The following is a 16,046-nucleotide window of genomic DNA, read 5'->3' as shown; positions in this document are numbered from 1 at the left end:
GCCTGTGATTCAACCGTAGGTCAGTAGGGGGCGAACTCAGGCATTGAAGAATCATGTATAAAAAGATGAACTTCCTGACTCAGTCAGTGTGGTTTCCTTGTCAGCCCGGTGACAAATAAACCTCACTCAGGTCCAGAATTCTGGTGTTGTATGACTTTATTCCTTTCACAAATCATTTTATTTAACAATTGTGTTTTCATCTTGACTTCAGTCGTATTGAACACGTATTTTCTTACACATTTTTTTTTATATTTACATGCAGACATTCCCCTTTGACATCACTTCCTGTTATTTCACATGTAAATATCTCAACAACCGTTCATCTGAACAACGTGAAATTTGTTTTGTAAAATGTTAATAATGTTGTCATATCAAAAATGCATTAACTGTTCTTACAAACTTTCATGTCACAGGCACTTTAAGGTTTCATCTACAGAAAATTGGGGTTAAGACCCCACTGTGGGTCCTAAAACTCCAAATTTTGGGTCATTAAACTGAGTGCTAAAAACGTTTTTGCTACATTTGACAAAAAAGCAGTTAGATATGGATAAAAACAATTGGTCTATTAGCAATATTTGAATACTTCAACCAAAAATACTTTGATTTGTCATTTTTGTGTTTATTATGAAATTAGTTGGCATTAAAACGTCTTAAAAAGTCTTAAATTGAACTTGCTTTAAACTGTAGGAACCCTGAAAAAGCCTCCGAAACTCCAGATATGAACCTGTTGTTGTTCGTAACAACTTAACGAAGCTATCTGTCACAAAAACACTTTGGTCTTATTTTTACAAATTTACAAACACAGTTTGACAGAGTTTTATCACCAACAATGAGAATGTGATGATTAGCAGAAAAAATTAGATTTTGGCTGGATTTTTTTTCTTAAACACGTGATTTTCTGCCACTGTCCCATCTGCTGCAGATATACAGTATATTTAATATATTTCCTCTGCCCTTCACCTGCCTGCTTTCCTCACACTGCCCAATACGTCAGGTTGGAACTGGACTGAAAATCAGTGAAAAARCAGCCAAMGTCCGAGGAGAATCTGTGGAAAAACCTCCCAGAAAACCTGGAGAACTGCTGATGGAGACCACTTTAATAGATTATAGGAACTGTTTGGGAGCAAAGTGGAAACTTATTGGGTGCATTTTCAAATGTTTGAGCAGTTGTGTGTGTGTGTAAAATTGCACAGTAAAACCTGTAACAGTAAAAACTGCAAACAGCTCCATTAGAACTTGATTGGAGGATAAATGATGACACAGTTTGTTATTGACGCACAGATTATACAGGTTTTCTTTTCTTTGTAAAGCGGGAGCAGGTAGGATTGTGTTGATGCTGCGTTGTCTCTGCAGTGGACTCCATCACCGACGTGTACACGGTGAGGCAGCTGAAGGAGAAGGCCAAAGATCACCCCGAGGTCTTCTTCGGCATCACGTACAGCTTCATCTCCAAACTGGACCTGGACTCATCCGTTTCAAAGGTCGTCAGGASGCGTTGGTGCGTTCCGTCTTCTTTAATTTCAGCGTTCCTYTGCTCAGAGCCCTGGGGTCTCATTTATAAAGGATTGCGTGGAAACCATACTAAAAGTGARCGTACGGCCAAAAGGTGGAAATGGCGTACGCCCAAAAAAAATTCAGATTTATAAAACCATGCGTACGCTTTTTTCACTGCATTTTCCCTTTATAGATCACAGCTGTGCCTCATAATTTGCGCACAAGGTTCCGCCTCAGGTTCTGCCCTCTACACGCCCACACTCAACCATAAACAGTCAATACAAAGTACCTCATGAATGTAAAGATGTATTTAAATCAGTCAGATGATCAATGTCAAAAAAAGCGATTGGCAGGTTCAGACTCGCGCTCTGTCGTGCGTCTGGAGGATGACAGGTGCTGAATGACAGCTGCTCACATGAACAGAATGTCTGTAACTGACAGATTTTCCCTGATTTTGCAAGTTTACAGATGTTTAGAGCAATCTAACGACTTTTATCAAAAACTCAGCTTCATATTAATTTTCTCTCAGAGCCTGCAGGACGATAAAAACAATAAATAAAATTAAATGTCAGATAAACTTAGAAATAATTTCACCACTTGTCTCCCCGTCCTCCCCCTCCTCTGTTATCTGCGGCAGACCCCCTTCCCAACACACACACGTGCGCGCACATCCCCCACTGCGCGTGACAAATACGGACTCTAAAAAAGCAAAGTTTTATACTAACATCCACAGTGGTGAGGGTGGACGCGCCCTGCGCGTACCCAAAGCGTGATGCTGTGTTGTTGAAATGTGTCTTGTCGGGGAGGGGTCTGTGGGTTAGGGTCGTGAAGAGGAGGAAAGAAATTAATGTTTTGTGTAAACTTTTATTTAAGATTTAAGTTTTTATTTAAAAGCTCCTCATGGCTCAGCAGCAGCAGAAGCATAAATTATACTGTTAAGAAAGCTGATGATAAAGTTGAATAAAAATCTAAGTCTGATTCTGAAGGTAAATTAAATATCTGACAGTGATCATTACACAGTGTGGCTATAATTCCTCACTTCACCATCTGTGTCGCAGTTTCACGTCTCCAAAATGAGCGTACGCATGGGTCAGAGCTGGCGTGAGGCTCCGCACATTTTCACGTCAAGTTTGGATTTTATAAATCACAACCTTTGCATGAAAAGTGGTGTACGCAAGTTTCTGGGCTCATATTGTGCGTACGCAAGTTTTATAAAACCGACCCCAGATCACTCACTTCTTCCTGCCTCAGCTCCAGATGTAGGTACCAGGTGGCGGAGGACACGCAGACCTGCACCAACCAGCTGTGTCCGGGGAGAGATCAGGCTCTTTCAGCCTCCGCAGGCTTCGACCTGCTGGTGGACTTCACGGACCACTCCGGCACCCTGCAGGCCTGCAGCCTCCGAGGCCCCGTGGCAGAGCAGACGCTCGGCTGCACGGTCAGTGCCGCTTTCAAATGTTTACTTCCTAAAGATTATTAACACCAACAGCTCCTTACTCTGCTGCAGACAGAGGAGTTCACCAGACTGACCGATGATCAGCGAACCACGCTGAAGTGGAGATTTCTTTTGGAGAGGTGTAAAATCTACGTGAAGGTATTGTACGTTTTGATCAGGTCGTTACAGAAACCAAACGCATGTTCATGAGCTCGTGTGACGTGTCACAGATCCTGCCGTCTACACGGACGAAGAGCGGGATCAGAGGGACGATCCTGTCCTGCTCTCTGGCTGATCCTGGAGAGGTGAAGCAGAACATGTCCGCTCTGCTGCAGCAGCTTTAATCAGCAGAAACAGGAAGTCACGTCTGTTTCAGGGATTTGGTTTTCCCACAGTTTGGTCATGTTCAGACCACAAACAACAGGTGATGTTTAAATACGTAGATTTATTATTACTATTCTATGTTATTTATTTAACTTATTTATCTTAATGTATTTATTCCAAATGAGTTGTTAAACTGTTAATTTATACATATGTTGAATAAAGTTGTTTTAAAGCAGCATCATGTGCAAAATGTGCTTATTAGCAATTGTTGCTTTATCAAATTTAATGGGAAGCCAGGGTTTAAAAGATATAGCCCACATTATTTTCTGAATAAACTGTCGTCAATGAATTGAAAATAGAAGGCTTTTACCTTAAAACGGCCAATATTTAACATTGATAATGTCACATAATAAAATTGAAATGAGCTGTAAAGCTGAAATCTGAAGACAAAAATGCGTATAAATAAAGATTAAATCAAGTGTAGAAAAAATAATCTGAGTTTATTTCAAACAACAACAAAAAAGTAGACACTGGGTAAAACCAAAATTAAATGAAATTCAAAAAGGACAAATGATATGAACAGAGAGGTTGACAATAAGGTCAAAAATGAGGGTACATTTTAGATTTTAACATTAAAAATGAATTTTATTGCATTTTGTAGACCTGTTATCATTTATTTTCATATTATTTATGGGCCTATTTTCTACTTCCAACTGAGACATGCTTTATTAATCCTCAAAGGGAAATTGTTTGGCTTCATAAAAATATAAAAGCAAGATTAAATGAAATTTTATAAAGTATTCCGTTTAAACAGCAGCTTAATAACAATGGAACATTAAACAAATTAATATTAAGTTTAGTTTTAGTAATTTTAGTCTTTCAACATAGAACACGACCAACAATAAATAAAACACATTGTTAAATTGTTTTCTTGATGTTTTCCAGTAGATTAAAAAACACACGTCCGGTGTTTTTTTTAGTCTGTTTTACATGTAATGATAAAAACCTACCAGCAGGTGGCAACAAGACACAGTTTAACAAAGCGGAACTCTTTGTACCGATTTGAAGTTTCCGTGGGACGTTTTACTGAGACGTACCTCGTCTGTATCATCGCTAAAGGGTAATGTAAACAAAAGAGAAATGTTTATCAGACATTGTGGTTTTGTTATAAGAAATGTTTTTCAATRTTTGAATTGCAAAGCTTTAGCATCAGCTAGCCTTCCATGCTAACGTTTTTTTTTTCAGCTTTTCTTTTTCTCCGGCTTTGCAACAGAGTCAGCTAACTGTAACAGGGTGATTTATTTCTTATAGAGTCTACCAGTCGGCAGTGGAAACATGAATGTGAATCAAGGGACGGTGGGCAGCGACCCGGTCATTCTGGCCACGGCGGGGTATGACCACACTGTCCGGTTTTGGCAGGCCCACAGCGGGATATGCACCCGCACCGTCCAGCACCAGGATTCTGTATCCTCACCACTGAAACATGAACTTTTAACTCTTACAACTTGATTTCAGAAAGGAGAGCTGTGATATAATGAAAGACAATATATTTTTTACTCATTGTTTGACTCCTACATTTCTTTAAGGAAGGTACAAATCTGTATTTTAACACTTTCTTTAATGTTGACCACCAGCAAGTAAACTCCCTCGAAGTCACGCCTGACAGAAGTATGATTGCAGCTGCAGGTTGGTTTCAAGCTTCCTAGCAGTTCTTTCTCTCGCATGTTACATTTTTTTTTTTTTACTGCAGCCTTCTCTCTTTTATGCTCTGCTTCGAAGGATATCAGCATATCCGCATGTACGACCTGAACTCCAACAACCCAAACCCTGTGATCAACTACGACGGGGTCAGTAAGAACATCACGTCTGTGGGCTTCCACGAGGACGGACGCTGGATGTACACGGGAGGAGAGGACTGCATGGCTCGCATCTGGGACCTGAGGTTAGTGACCGTTGGCCTCAAAGTGTGTTTGATAGGCTGGGAGTTTGACTAATGTCGTTTTTATTTAGATCAAGAAACCTGCAGTGTCAGAGAATCTTTCACGTAAACGCTCCAATTAACTGTGTGTGTCTGCATCCCAACCAGGTGAGCTGCTCGTTAATGACGTGGGTGATCACATACATTTTAATAGTTCTGCTCATAACATAGAATATATAAATCTCCGTCATGCATGTTTTGTTTTTGTTTTGTTTTTCAGGCTGAGTTGATCGTCGGAGACCAGAGTGGAGTGATTCATATCTGGGATCTGAAAACGGACCATAATGAGCAGCTGATTCCAGAGCCAGAGGTCTCAATCAACTCTGTCCACATCGATCCAGATGCCAGTTACATGGCAGCAGTCAACAGCTCGGTCAGTGGGCGAACACAGAACATTTTGTTTATTTAAAAAGACAAAATATCTGACATGATTGGTTGAATTGTTCTCACCAGGGAAACTGTTACGTGTGGAACCTGGCCGGAGGGATGGGAGATGAAGTGACTCAGCTCATTCCCAAAACTAAGATCCCAGCACACAAGCGCTACTCGCTGCGCTGCAAATTCAGCCCAGACTCCACGTGAGCGATGCTTTACGATGCTTTGGAGCCACGGCCTGCGTTTTGGAGGGAGATCGAAGGTTTGCTCAGCGCCAAACTTTCTGACCTCTTGCTTCTTTTTCGCCCTCACCTCCAGACTGCTGGCCACCTGCTCGGCAGATCAGACCTGTAAAATCTGGAGAACGTCCAATTTCTCGCTGATGACGGAGCTGAGCATCAAGAGCAACAATCCTGGCGAGACGTCCAGGGGCTGGATGTGGGATTGTGCGTTCTCAGGAGACTCTCAGTACATTGTTACAGGTCGGTGTCAGGGTTATTATAGTGAACTAAAACTAACTAAATAACGACAACTGAAATTGAAAAAAAACATTTTAGTTAACTAAAAAAACTGTAATAAAATGAAAAAACGATTACTAACTAAAACTTTATAATCTTTTTACAAAACTAACTAAAACTAACTGAAATTATAGAGAGAATATCCTTAGCTTTAGTGTTTTGTGAGTTTATTTTGAGCCATGTGGATCTTTTATTTAATCAAGCAGTTTCACATTAGCTGTGGACCATAATAACACTTGTTTACAGTCTGCTGCTGCTCAGCATCTTCTGCTAAATGACGACAACAAAAGTTGGGAGAAAGCAGGCAGCACTTTGGGGTTTCTTTGAATATGACTGTGAGAAAAACAAAAGCAAGTGTCTTGTAGTGGAAACAGGTGATAAAACAGGTGGAATACTTCTTAAGGGAAAAACTGCTTGAATCAAACTCACACAAGATGGCTAACTTTGACTACCTAGCTTCTCTCAGTAGCTCCCATGAAAAACAAGCACCAGATAGCACCAGGTTGGAGACAACTATTTTCATTGTCCTAAAATAATCAACCAAGTTTTTAGTTGGCAAAATTAAGTTACGCAATTGTTTTAGGAAGGTGTTGCTATAATGGACTGATTTAACTAGTGACCAAACAGTTGTTGGTTAGTTAACTCACAGGAACATAACAGGCTTGAGGATGCATTAGCAAATATGTTTATTCAAACTATAAAAAAACTAATACTGCAACTAATAAAAACTAAACTAAACTAAAACTAAACATTAAAGTGCAATAATAACTAATAAAAACGAGCTAATCCACGCTAAAAACTAATTAAAACTAAATTAAAAGAAGAAAAGTCAAAACAAAATAAAGCTAAACTATAATTAAAAATCCTAAACTATTATAACCTTGGTTGGTATGCAAGCCCTGGAAAATGGGTGAGCACTGAAATATGAATCCACTTTACATTTTTACTTGATAGTTAAGGGCACCAGCTCATTTTTGGTCATAGCTTTCAATCTATTTCTCCTCTCACAGCTTCAGAAAACCTTATATATCTACATCAGAATGAGCATCTTGATCAGGAACAGTGTGCTGTGATTTTTGTTGTTGTCTTGAAATTTGCAAAAAAAAACTGCTCAACTTGCTATTGATGATGTCCAACTTTTGTTGTCTAAAGTTTCAAAAGTTTTGCAAACTTTTCTCACTCTCATATTTTTACATTTCATTTTGTCCATCAAACATCTGCACTTTGTCAACTGAGTTTATCTCAAACGTCCCAAATTATTWTTGTGCTTTAGAGAGAAAAGTTAAAGGATTTGGCATTACAACCCTTGGACATTTCRTTAGAAGTTTTCAAATGTAATGTTCTTGTGAAAAAAGTGTTCATAATCCTTTGGAATTATTGTCAATGTTAGGCTGTAAACTTTAAAGTTAAAGTATTATTTTTTATAAAGCACCCTTCATTCTAAAAGTAGCTCAAGGTGCTGTACAAAATTATACACAATAAACCCACAATATAAAAACAAACATTACTGTTCCTTCCCCCAACACAGCAGCAACAACAACTACAGAGAATTGATCCAGTTCAGGAAAAGCAGGTAAAAAGATGGGTCTTAAGCTTGCTCTTAAAAACAATAACATTCTCTGCAGCCCTCAAGTTTCTTCGGCAAATTAAAATATTTTAGTTTTTTAGCAGTTACACAACAGTAAATCGGACTTTCTTAAAGTATTTTTCCTAAAGGACCTGTCCTGCTATAAGGTTTTAGACAGCTCCATTTCATTTAAGTCATTCATAAAAACAACAAAACATCCATTAAAAAAGGAAACACTATAAATCCATTATTGAATGAAAAAGGTGCAGAAAGAAGAGAAAAATCGTAAAATATCTTCCCCTTTATTAAAAACAACTTCAAACAAACAACAACTTCATCTTGAACAATCTTGTTTGAGAACAAAATAACATCAGGAATCCTGTGATAGCTTCACTAAACACCACATAGCACCATACTTTCCCAATAAATTTAACTTCAACTGTTTAAACAAATAAACTGTTGTGGAAGTTTTTATGTTAATATAAAGATTATTCCACAAACTGCCTGAATTACCGCGCAGAGCTCCTTCAAACTAGTTAGCTTCTGCTGACTTGTGACATTTTTTATGACTAAAATACTCCTATAGGTACGGAGCACRTCCAGTGACATTGGTTTAAAAAATAATAATATGTGGTCACAAGGTAATTATTGCAATCATTTGCATGCAGAGACTTTAGATTTTTAACCTGGACAAGTTTGAATTGAATTAATTTAATTTTAATGTAGGAATGAATGATGTCAGGCATGACGTAATTCTTAGCATTATATGTTGCAGCTATAAGATACAGATAACTGGAGTTGTCTTTGTCTATTTCTTTTTTGCAGGAGTTGGAGTTGTCGTTTTCAGGAACACAGTAAAAAAATCTGTTTCCCGACACACACCTGTGTAATCAATGTCGCCTCTGAAACACGAGGATTATGAAAAATGAACCGTTCAGTTTAAACACAGTGTGTGTTTCTAGCCTACATAATCTGACTCTAACGATGTCTGTACCTCTCACAGAGAGACTAAATTCACTGCTCGAAATTATCTCACGGCCACACACACTTTAATTTTTTAATCCGGTGTCACTGGACGAGCTCAGTGTAAGTTATGTATTTGATCAACATCTTAGCATTACAGTATGGAAACATCCAAATAAGGTTTCCAGTATTTTTTTTATTCCRTCTTCAACACAAACATCTTTAGTGTTGTTTATGTCATCAGTGTAACAGGACCCTTGAACTACGGTTGGGCGATATGACGATTAAAAGATGACAACTGCACTTGTATGTTTTTGACTCTAAGGCAGTCACTCTGTGTTCYAAAACTGTATTAACCAATCAAACTATTTCATTTTAGCAGGTTAAATCAGTGAGCTGTGAATTAAAACCTACCTCTTCCACAATGTGGAGTGGCAGCAGATCTTTAGTAATGCAATATATTATCACGGGCTCACATGTGCAATTGATAGTGAGAGTRCATCGCACAAAAATACATCATCATGTGACACTAACTGCAGTAAATGCAAAGTAGCTAATATTAATCGTTGGCGATTAATTGCACATGATACCATTTTGCCCAACCCTGCCTTGAACTCAACATTTCAAGCTCTCAACCAGTGTTGAAATGTTAGATAAGTTTTGTTCTTGTTGGTTTCCTGTACTTTCACATTCAAAGTATAAAAACACAGGAGCGTTAAATTTGATCAAATAAGKACTCTTTAAAACGCTGCTGAACAATTCAAGAGAAAAAAGTTGTCTTTTCTTTCTTCTTTTATGTTGCGTTTGTGTCTACAGCGTCTTCAGACAACCTCGCACGCCTGTGGTGCGTGGAGACCGGCGAGATCAAGAGGGAGTATAGTGGGCACCAGAAGGCCGTGGTGTGCCTGGCCTTTAATGACAGCGTGCTCGGCTGAAGGGGAGGAGCCACGGAGCAGGAGCGTGGAGCAGTGAAGGGATGCAAAGCGTGACGGACTCCTTAAAGAGTGTGTTTCAGGTGTGAGAGGAGCAGTGAAGCAACACGACCACACTTTAAAGTGCCTGTGACATCCTTCAAATACAAAAAGTCAAAGAAAGCATCTTTATACTTAAGAAAATTGGCATGGTACACATGATTTTACCCATTTTGTCACATAACTGGCCTATTTTCTTTTAAATTTGGCTCAACCAAAGTGAAACAGGAAGTGACATCAAAGGAGAACTCATTAATAAAATAAACTCGCTGGTCTCGGTTTATTAAAACAAAATTATTAAAACTTTAACTCTTCATCTCTCTTTGATAGCGACTAAAAATAATCTAAAGAAACATCAGATTCTTCTCTACAGTCTGTGTTGTTAGCTTTTGTAACAACGCCCTGTTAGCATGCTGACATTCCCCTTTGACATCACTTCCTGTTCCTTCACATGCCAATATCTCAACAACTGTTCATCTCAGCGACGTGAAATTAGTTTTGCAATATGTTATCAATGGTATCTTTCCAAAAATGCATTCATGTTTATTACAAAAATTTGATGTCACAGGCACTTTAAAGTCACAATTTAAAGACCCACCATAAGAACCAAGCATGGGTTTTTTTTTTTGTTTGTTTTGTTTTTTTTGCAGAAAACTCAGCAGTCATTCAGTATAAATCCAAACTTGGTGCAAGGTGCACAGCTGTCCTGATGATCCCATTAGGGAAACAGTCATRTGAAAAAAAAATTAAATATTATCTTTTTTATTACTAATAAAGAAAAAAATACCCACAGTGTGTGTTTTTAGATAAAACTATGCTATACTACACTATAGAAAACAAATCATTTGTCTAAAAAAAGAAAAAGAAGTCCTTCTCTATTTCTTAAATTAGCTTGTCTTTTTTTTTTTCTGTCTTCAATAGTCTGACAATCCATGACTTTTTTTGCATTGAAAGGGGGCAAATAAAAAGACATAAGTCTCCCTCTTCTGTTTATTTTTTTATTAGACTTTTGGGAGAAACAGAACCCAGAGTCACTCGGGCAGGTAGTAGAAGCACACAGACACACAGATGTTGCTGGGAAAACAGATGTCGATGCAGAAGTAGACCAGCCTCTGTTTGCCTGGGCCTGAGACAAAACAACACAACAGTTAATTTAAAACAGGAAACTGAAATTGATTTTTTTTTTGTTGTTTGTTTCTATTTAAAATCTGGAAACTCAGTCAAATAGGAACAGAACTGGTCACAATGACGGACTTGTGTAGTTGTTTCAAATAACCTGAACTGTGATAATTACTCCGCATGTCCTGGAAGGTTAAAAAAATGAGCAGCAGCATGATGTGTGCTGCTGAGTGAGGACAGAAAGATGTGAATGAGAAGGTTTCAGTCCGTAGAAAGGAGTTCGGTTTCAGTTTGACTCTGGACTCGTTTCATGAACAGACTAATGCTTTTATCCCATATTTATGATAATTAAATGGTCATTATTAGTTTGTTGTTGCTTTTTGGGCCTGACAAAAATACCTGAGCTGTAGTTCTTACCTTGGAGGAAGGAGGAATAATAACTTCCAAGCATTTTTTTTACTTTTTTGTTTTATTTATTTAATTTTTTTTTATTTTTTACAGAAAACTGTTAAATTGGCAAAAAGTAACTTTGTTGCAAGTTATTAATTTTGACCAAATGATGTTTTGCTTTCAAGAGCAGACACAATCTAATCTACTTAATTATAAAAACAACCTTTTACCCCCAAAATTTACAGTTTCTTAAAAAAAAACTTATCCAAAACCAAGTTTAATTTCTTTCTTGAACCTGATGTTCTGCAAAAGGCATCACATTTAAAGCTTTACAAATTTCATGGTGTACATATAACCACATACACACATAAGGCAAAATAAAGATGTAATATTTGGGAAGAACGGAGCGGGAGATCGACAGGCGGATTGGTGCTGCGTCTGCAGTGATGTGGGCGCTGTACCGGTCTGTCGTGGTGAACCGAGAGCTGAGCCAGAAAGCGAAGCTCTTGATTTACCGGTCGGTCTACGTTCCTACCCTCATCTATGGTCACAAGTTTTGGGTAGTGACTGAAAGAACGAGATCGCTGATACAAGCGCCTGAAATGAGTTTCCTCTGCAGGGTGGCTGGGCTCTCCCTTAGAGATAGGGTGAGAAGCTCAGTCATCCTGGAGGGACTCAGAGTAGAGCCGCTGCTCCTCCACGTCGAGAGGAGCCAGTTGAGGTGGCTCGGGCATCTGATAAGGATGCCTCCTGACGCCTCCCTGGTGAGGTGTTCTGGGCACGTTCCACTGGGAGGAGGCCCAGAGGAAGACCCAAGACACGCTGTAGAGACAATGTTTCTCGGCTGGCCTGGGAACACCTTGGGATTCCCCCAGATGAGCTGGCCCAAGTGGCTGGGGAGAGGGAAGTCTGGGTCTCTGCTTAGGCTGCTGCCCCCGTGACCCGACCCCAGAATAAGCAGAAGAAGATGAATGGATGGATAAAAGCTTGAATTTTAACTGATGTACGATTTTTGGATTAGAAGCAGGAATTGCACATAAAATGATCAGTTTAGCATTCTTTGAAAAATACATGTCACTGGTAACCTTTTATGCTTTAATTCTTAGAATAATAAATGACAGTTATTGATGATAACACAATCGCACTGTATCTCGTGATTTTTTTAGCATTATGAGTTTGTGTTGAGAAGGACTCAATTAAGAATTTAACTCATTTTCTGAAAAATTCACAGACATTTTTGCATTTTTAAAAAACAGTTGCTGCAGCCATCTTGAATTCACTCGACACACCAAAGTAATAAGTTTTAGATGGTTACTTTTTTACTTTTATGACCAAATTGACATGATTTCCTGTGCTCGTCAAATGTTTTCTATGTAGATGACGTTCTGTGTTAATGTGTGAGGCTGGACAGGGGTTTCATGTCAAAAGTCTCACCGTCAGCCCTCTGGGTCCAGTGGACAGGTCTGTCCTGGCACAGAGCCTGAACAGGCTCCTCCAGCGAGGACACGTTCACCCGACTGACCGCCAGGAACTCTGTCTGCCTCTGCGTGTTGTTAGCAGAAAGCTGAAACCAACTCTGTTGAGGAGAAAATTACAAAGTGAAAATCTGTACCTGACAAAGACTTGTYATCTTCTGACGAAGATAAATGAAGAAAACCAGTTGAAACTGAGTTTTAAGGAATCGCATTTACCCTGAAAAGGAAAAAAATACATACAGTATCTAGGAAACTGAAAGTAGCTTTTGATCTATCTCTTAAACCAGTCTTTCTCAAGCTTTTCAAAAAGAGAACCACCAGAAAATACAAAGCTGTCCAAAAACCACCATTACAACAAACAATAAAAATCATCAGTACAAGCTTGGTTTGAAATTTAGTTAACAAATCAACACCTTAAAATAATCACTTCTTTTTTTTTCAAGTGTTTTTGGAAATACAAAAAACTTAACCAAACATTTATCATATGACGTTTAGATTTCAGTCAAACTTGCAAAGATGGCTTAAGCAATTATTTTAGGAAGGTGTTGTAATTTAGTATTAAACAGAAATAAGCAAAACTAGTTGACTCTACTTATGTCTGACCTGAAAACTTAACTCACCTTTTTTATTCTAACCATTCAACTAATCCAGTTGGCTAAGGGAGACCAAACACTGAGTTCTGATCTTTGGCTGGGCCTTCCTTTAGTGGAGGTGTCTAATGGCCAAAACATCAGGTCAACATGGTGTCTGCTACTGAGGATGTGTCCCAAGACCCTCACAAACCTAAGGACACTAAATATTCTCAATAACTTAAGTAATCTTCACATTTTAACTCATGTAGATGGTCTTAACTGGCTGACAACAGCCTGTACCTACCTTCCATTTGACTCCAAATAGTTTCAACCACTGGATTGGTTCAGGACAGGAGGAACCATTGTGATATAAAAACCACCTAAACCTGGTTGAAGGGTGGGGTTTTAAAATGAGTTGGTTCTATTCCATTTGTTGCAGAGAAAAACACCACTTGCACTGAGGACTTGCCTCTTCCCTTGCATCCAAATGCTAGTATGAGTGCACAATATCCTCTAAATGAAATTATATATTTACTTTTAAATAGGCATAGTAACTCCATTAGGGTAGTACTCAGTCTGATTAGATTTGGGCGTAAAAGGGTCAAAAGTCAAGGTCATTTGTGATGATTGGTAATATAAAACTGGCATTTTTTTCTAATTCCTAGACAGTACAAATAAAATACCTGGTTAACAGACAGTTCACAATTTCAGTAGATACAATCTGATTCCATTGCCCCAATRTCTTAGAGAACAAATTCCTAGGTCACAAACTTCATCTGCTGTGTTTCCTTTGACAAACTCTCCAACACAATGGCTTGTGCGTACATGCTCACGCTAATATCTGCACAAAGTTGTGCTTTAAAGGTAGACATGTCTAGGGCCGGTGGAGTCATACCAATCAATGGTTTGGCATCGAGTTCCACCTTGTTAATCAAATTTTCTATACGGTCTTAGGACCTTATAGCAACTAAAGGTGCAAAATTGGTGCTGTTAAGTACCACCAGCATCGTCAGTATTGTCCAATTCAAGTTGTCATGGGGGTTCTCAAAACATTCTCCACAGTTTTGCAAAGATCCTAATTTGGTAGAACCACTTCTCTTTATCTCTTTACATCACAGCTTGTTTCATAACCTGTAAATATTTGATACTAAAATGGCTTGAGTACCACTTGTAGTAACAGTGGTCTTATACCACCTACACCACTTACGCCTCTGATTGGCTGCGATAGTGAACCACTTACAGCCCCCTTCTAACGGACTATCTTCCGTTACAACCCGTTTTACGATGTAAAAGATAACAATTATCCCTTGAAGTAACGTTTTTATCCCAACGATGAATGATGAAATGAGCACAAAGGCAGGCGTGTTTGAATGCCAGATATGTGACACCGCAAGATGGCAAAAACTTAACTGCAGCTTTTTTTGATGCATGGAAAAAGAAGCATCGTGGGTGAAGATGATAAGAAGCGCAGCTGCCTCTCGGTTTACTTGTGAGAACCCTCGTCGTTCAAAAAAAAAATCAGATAATGTGACAAAAGTCATTTCTGAGTGTGACAGGAATCAATTTGAAACCGATATGAGTATTTAAGTCACTATTAGAGATCCAGGTATTTGCCAACAAGCAGATACACACGGGCCCTTTGACTCTGTCGCGATGTATTTGAATCCAAAAGAGGCAACGCTAAAGAGCCCTGACACAGAGTGCCCATTGTGCCCTATTCAGGGTTGAGGCTTGCCGCTGTAGCCTCCTGTAAAAAGATCCTGAGCGCGCTGACGGGGGCTGAGGGGATCGGATGTGCTGAGGAATTCAGCCATGGAGGCCAAAGAGGGAGACTAAAAGGCACCTCAAGGCCCAAACGCTTCACCTCTCTCTTTGTGCGCCGCTGCAAGGAGATCATGGCAGAACTCCAGCAGGTCTTTGGACTGAAGAAACCCCCTAGTTACACATCAGTGAAGCTGACAGGGAAACTTTCTCTGTTCCGCATTATGAATTAAGAAAACCCTTTGAAGTAACAGAACAGTTCGAGTCTTGAATGTGCCGCTACCTGTTACCTCGTGTGTTGGTCGGTGGAGGAGGGAGTTCACGTTGTCGTAGTCTGACTGCTCCATCGTTCGGAGTAGGCAGATGTTCTGATCGACGGGTTTGTAACAAATCAAACCCTGAAACACAACAGATAGCTATTCTCATCATAGTTGCAGGAAATCATCAAGCAATGCTAAAATAACCACCCTGACGTACATGTTTTACGTCGTAGAGCACGGTGGACGTCTGATTCGCCGGCGAGGTCACAGAAAACGTCACAAGGCCGTTCTGCTGGTCCACAACAGCTGACTGGTTGAACAGAACGCCAGCCTCATCAGGTGCAATGATCCCCACAATCTGCAAGGGCTGCTTCCATAAAATCCAAATAAATAAATATAGATTTTGCACAGAAGTAGGGTTAGGAAGATAAGCAGATCATACCTGAGACTTGGGACCGGACAACCGGGGGTGCCTCATCAACCCAAGGGCAAAGATGACCAGGAACAGAAGGGCTGAGAGACCGATGATAAAAGTCTTTTGTAGGAAGTGGGCCCCATCCTGAAAATATGTTTTTGAATGCACGTTACTCAAAAGAATTAAAAAAAGACTAAACCAGCGCAGAGCAAAACCTGGGCTTACCRTGAACCGAGCTTCCTCCTCTGAATGCTTCCAGCACCTCACCATCCTGACCCGAGATGTCTCCTCACTCTGTCAGCTCCCGTCGCCAAGCTAACCGCATGGAGTTGTGGTCATGACCAGCACTGACTGAGACTCAGTACACCTGGCCAGCTTCTTTTTGGTCCCCACACCCCTTCAGACCTCCCCCTTTTCTCTTCCTCTTCC

General features: G+C 39.5%; 3 protein-coding genes across 3 annotated transcripts in view; 2 read left to right on the top strand and 1 right to left on the bottom strand.

Moving 5' to 3' along the window:
* Positions 1-3,350, top strand: part of meiob (meiosis specific with OB-fold) — an 8,416-nt gene extending 5,066 nt beyond the window's left edge. The window contains exons 11-14 of the mRNA XM_014019283.1: positions 1,354-1,498; positions 2,746-2,932; positions 3,002-3,088; positions 3,160-3,350. Coding sequence (XP_013874737.1) covers positions 1,354-1,498; positions 2,746-2,932; positions 3,002-3,088; positions 3,160-3,273 — 533 coding nt within the window. The 3' untranslated portion in view covers positions 3,274-3,350. The remainder of the gene's footprint in view (positions 1-1,353; positions 1,499-2,745; positions 2,933-3,001; positions 3,089-3,159) is intronic.
* A 946-nt stretch (positions 3,351-4,296) lies between these two features.
* Positions 4,297-9,800, top strand: mlst8 (MTOR associated protein, LST8 homolog (S. cerevisiae)). Its single transcript, XM_014019284.1, has 9 exons — positions 4,297-4,373; positions 4,565-4,717; positions 4,888-4,939; positions 5,033-5,195; positions 5,264-5,339; positions 5,452-5,604; positions 5,685-5,809; positions 5,925-6,088; positions 9,471-9,800. The coding sequence occupies exons 2-9, from the start codon at positions 4,589-4,591 to the stop codon at positions 9,587-9,589; spliced, it is 981 nt and encodes a 326-aa protein (XP_013874738.1). The 5' UTR covers positions 4,297-4,373; positions 4,565-4,588; the 3' UTR covers positions 9,590-9,800.
* Positions 9,801-10,242: 442 nt separating this feature from the next.
* Positions 10,243-16,002, bottom strand: bricd5 (BRICHOS domain containing 5). Its single transcript, XM_014019282.1, has 6 exons — positions 15,843-16,002; positions 15,645-15,761; positions 15,420-15,569; positions 15,233-15,340; positions 12,569-12,710; positions 10,243-10,751 (listed from the first exon to the last, which is right to left on the bottom strand). Exons 1-6 carry the CDS (start codon positions 15,885-15,887, stop codon positions 10,657-10,659), a joined length of 657 nt encoding a protein of 218 aa, XP_013874736.1. The 5' UTR covers positions 15,888-16,002; the 3' UTR covers positions 10,243-10,656.
* Positions 16,003-16,046: the final 44 nt, after the last annotated feature.

This window comes from Austrofundulus limnaeus, unplaced genomic scaffold (assembly GCF_001266775.1).
Source record: "Austrofundulus limnaeus strain Quisiro unplaced genomic scaffold, Austrofundulus_limnaeus-1.0 Scaffold215, whole genome shotgun sequence".
NCBI lineage: Eukaryota > Metazoa > Chordata > Actinopteri > Cyprinodontiformes > Rivulidae > Austrofundulus > Austrofundulus limnaeus.
This window is presented reverse-complemented; position numbering and strand designations above follow the sequence as displayed.

What these genes read in the sequence shown, in the direction of transcription:
- mlst8 (XM_014019284.1), top strand. Translation starts at nt 4,589, where the DNA reads ATGAATGTGAATCAAGGGACGGTGGGCAGCGACCCGGTCATTCTGGCC. An exon ending in TGTGTCTGCATCCCAACCAG is followed by an intron (nt 5,340 to 5,451) that starts GTGAGCTGCTCG and finishes TTTGTTTTTCAG; the next exon opens with GCTGAGTTGATCGTCGGAGA. An exon ending in CTCTCAGTACATTGTTACAG is followed by an intron (nt 6,089 to 9,470) that starts GTCGGTGTCAGG and finishes TTGTGTCTACAG; the next exon opens with CGTCTTCAGACAACCTCGCA.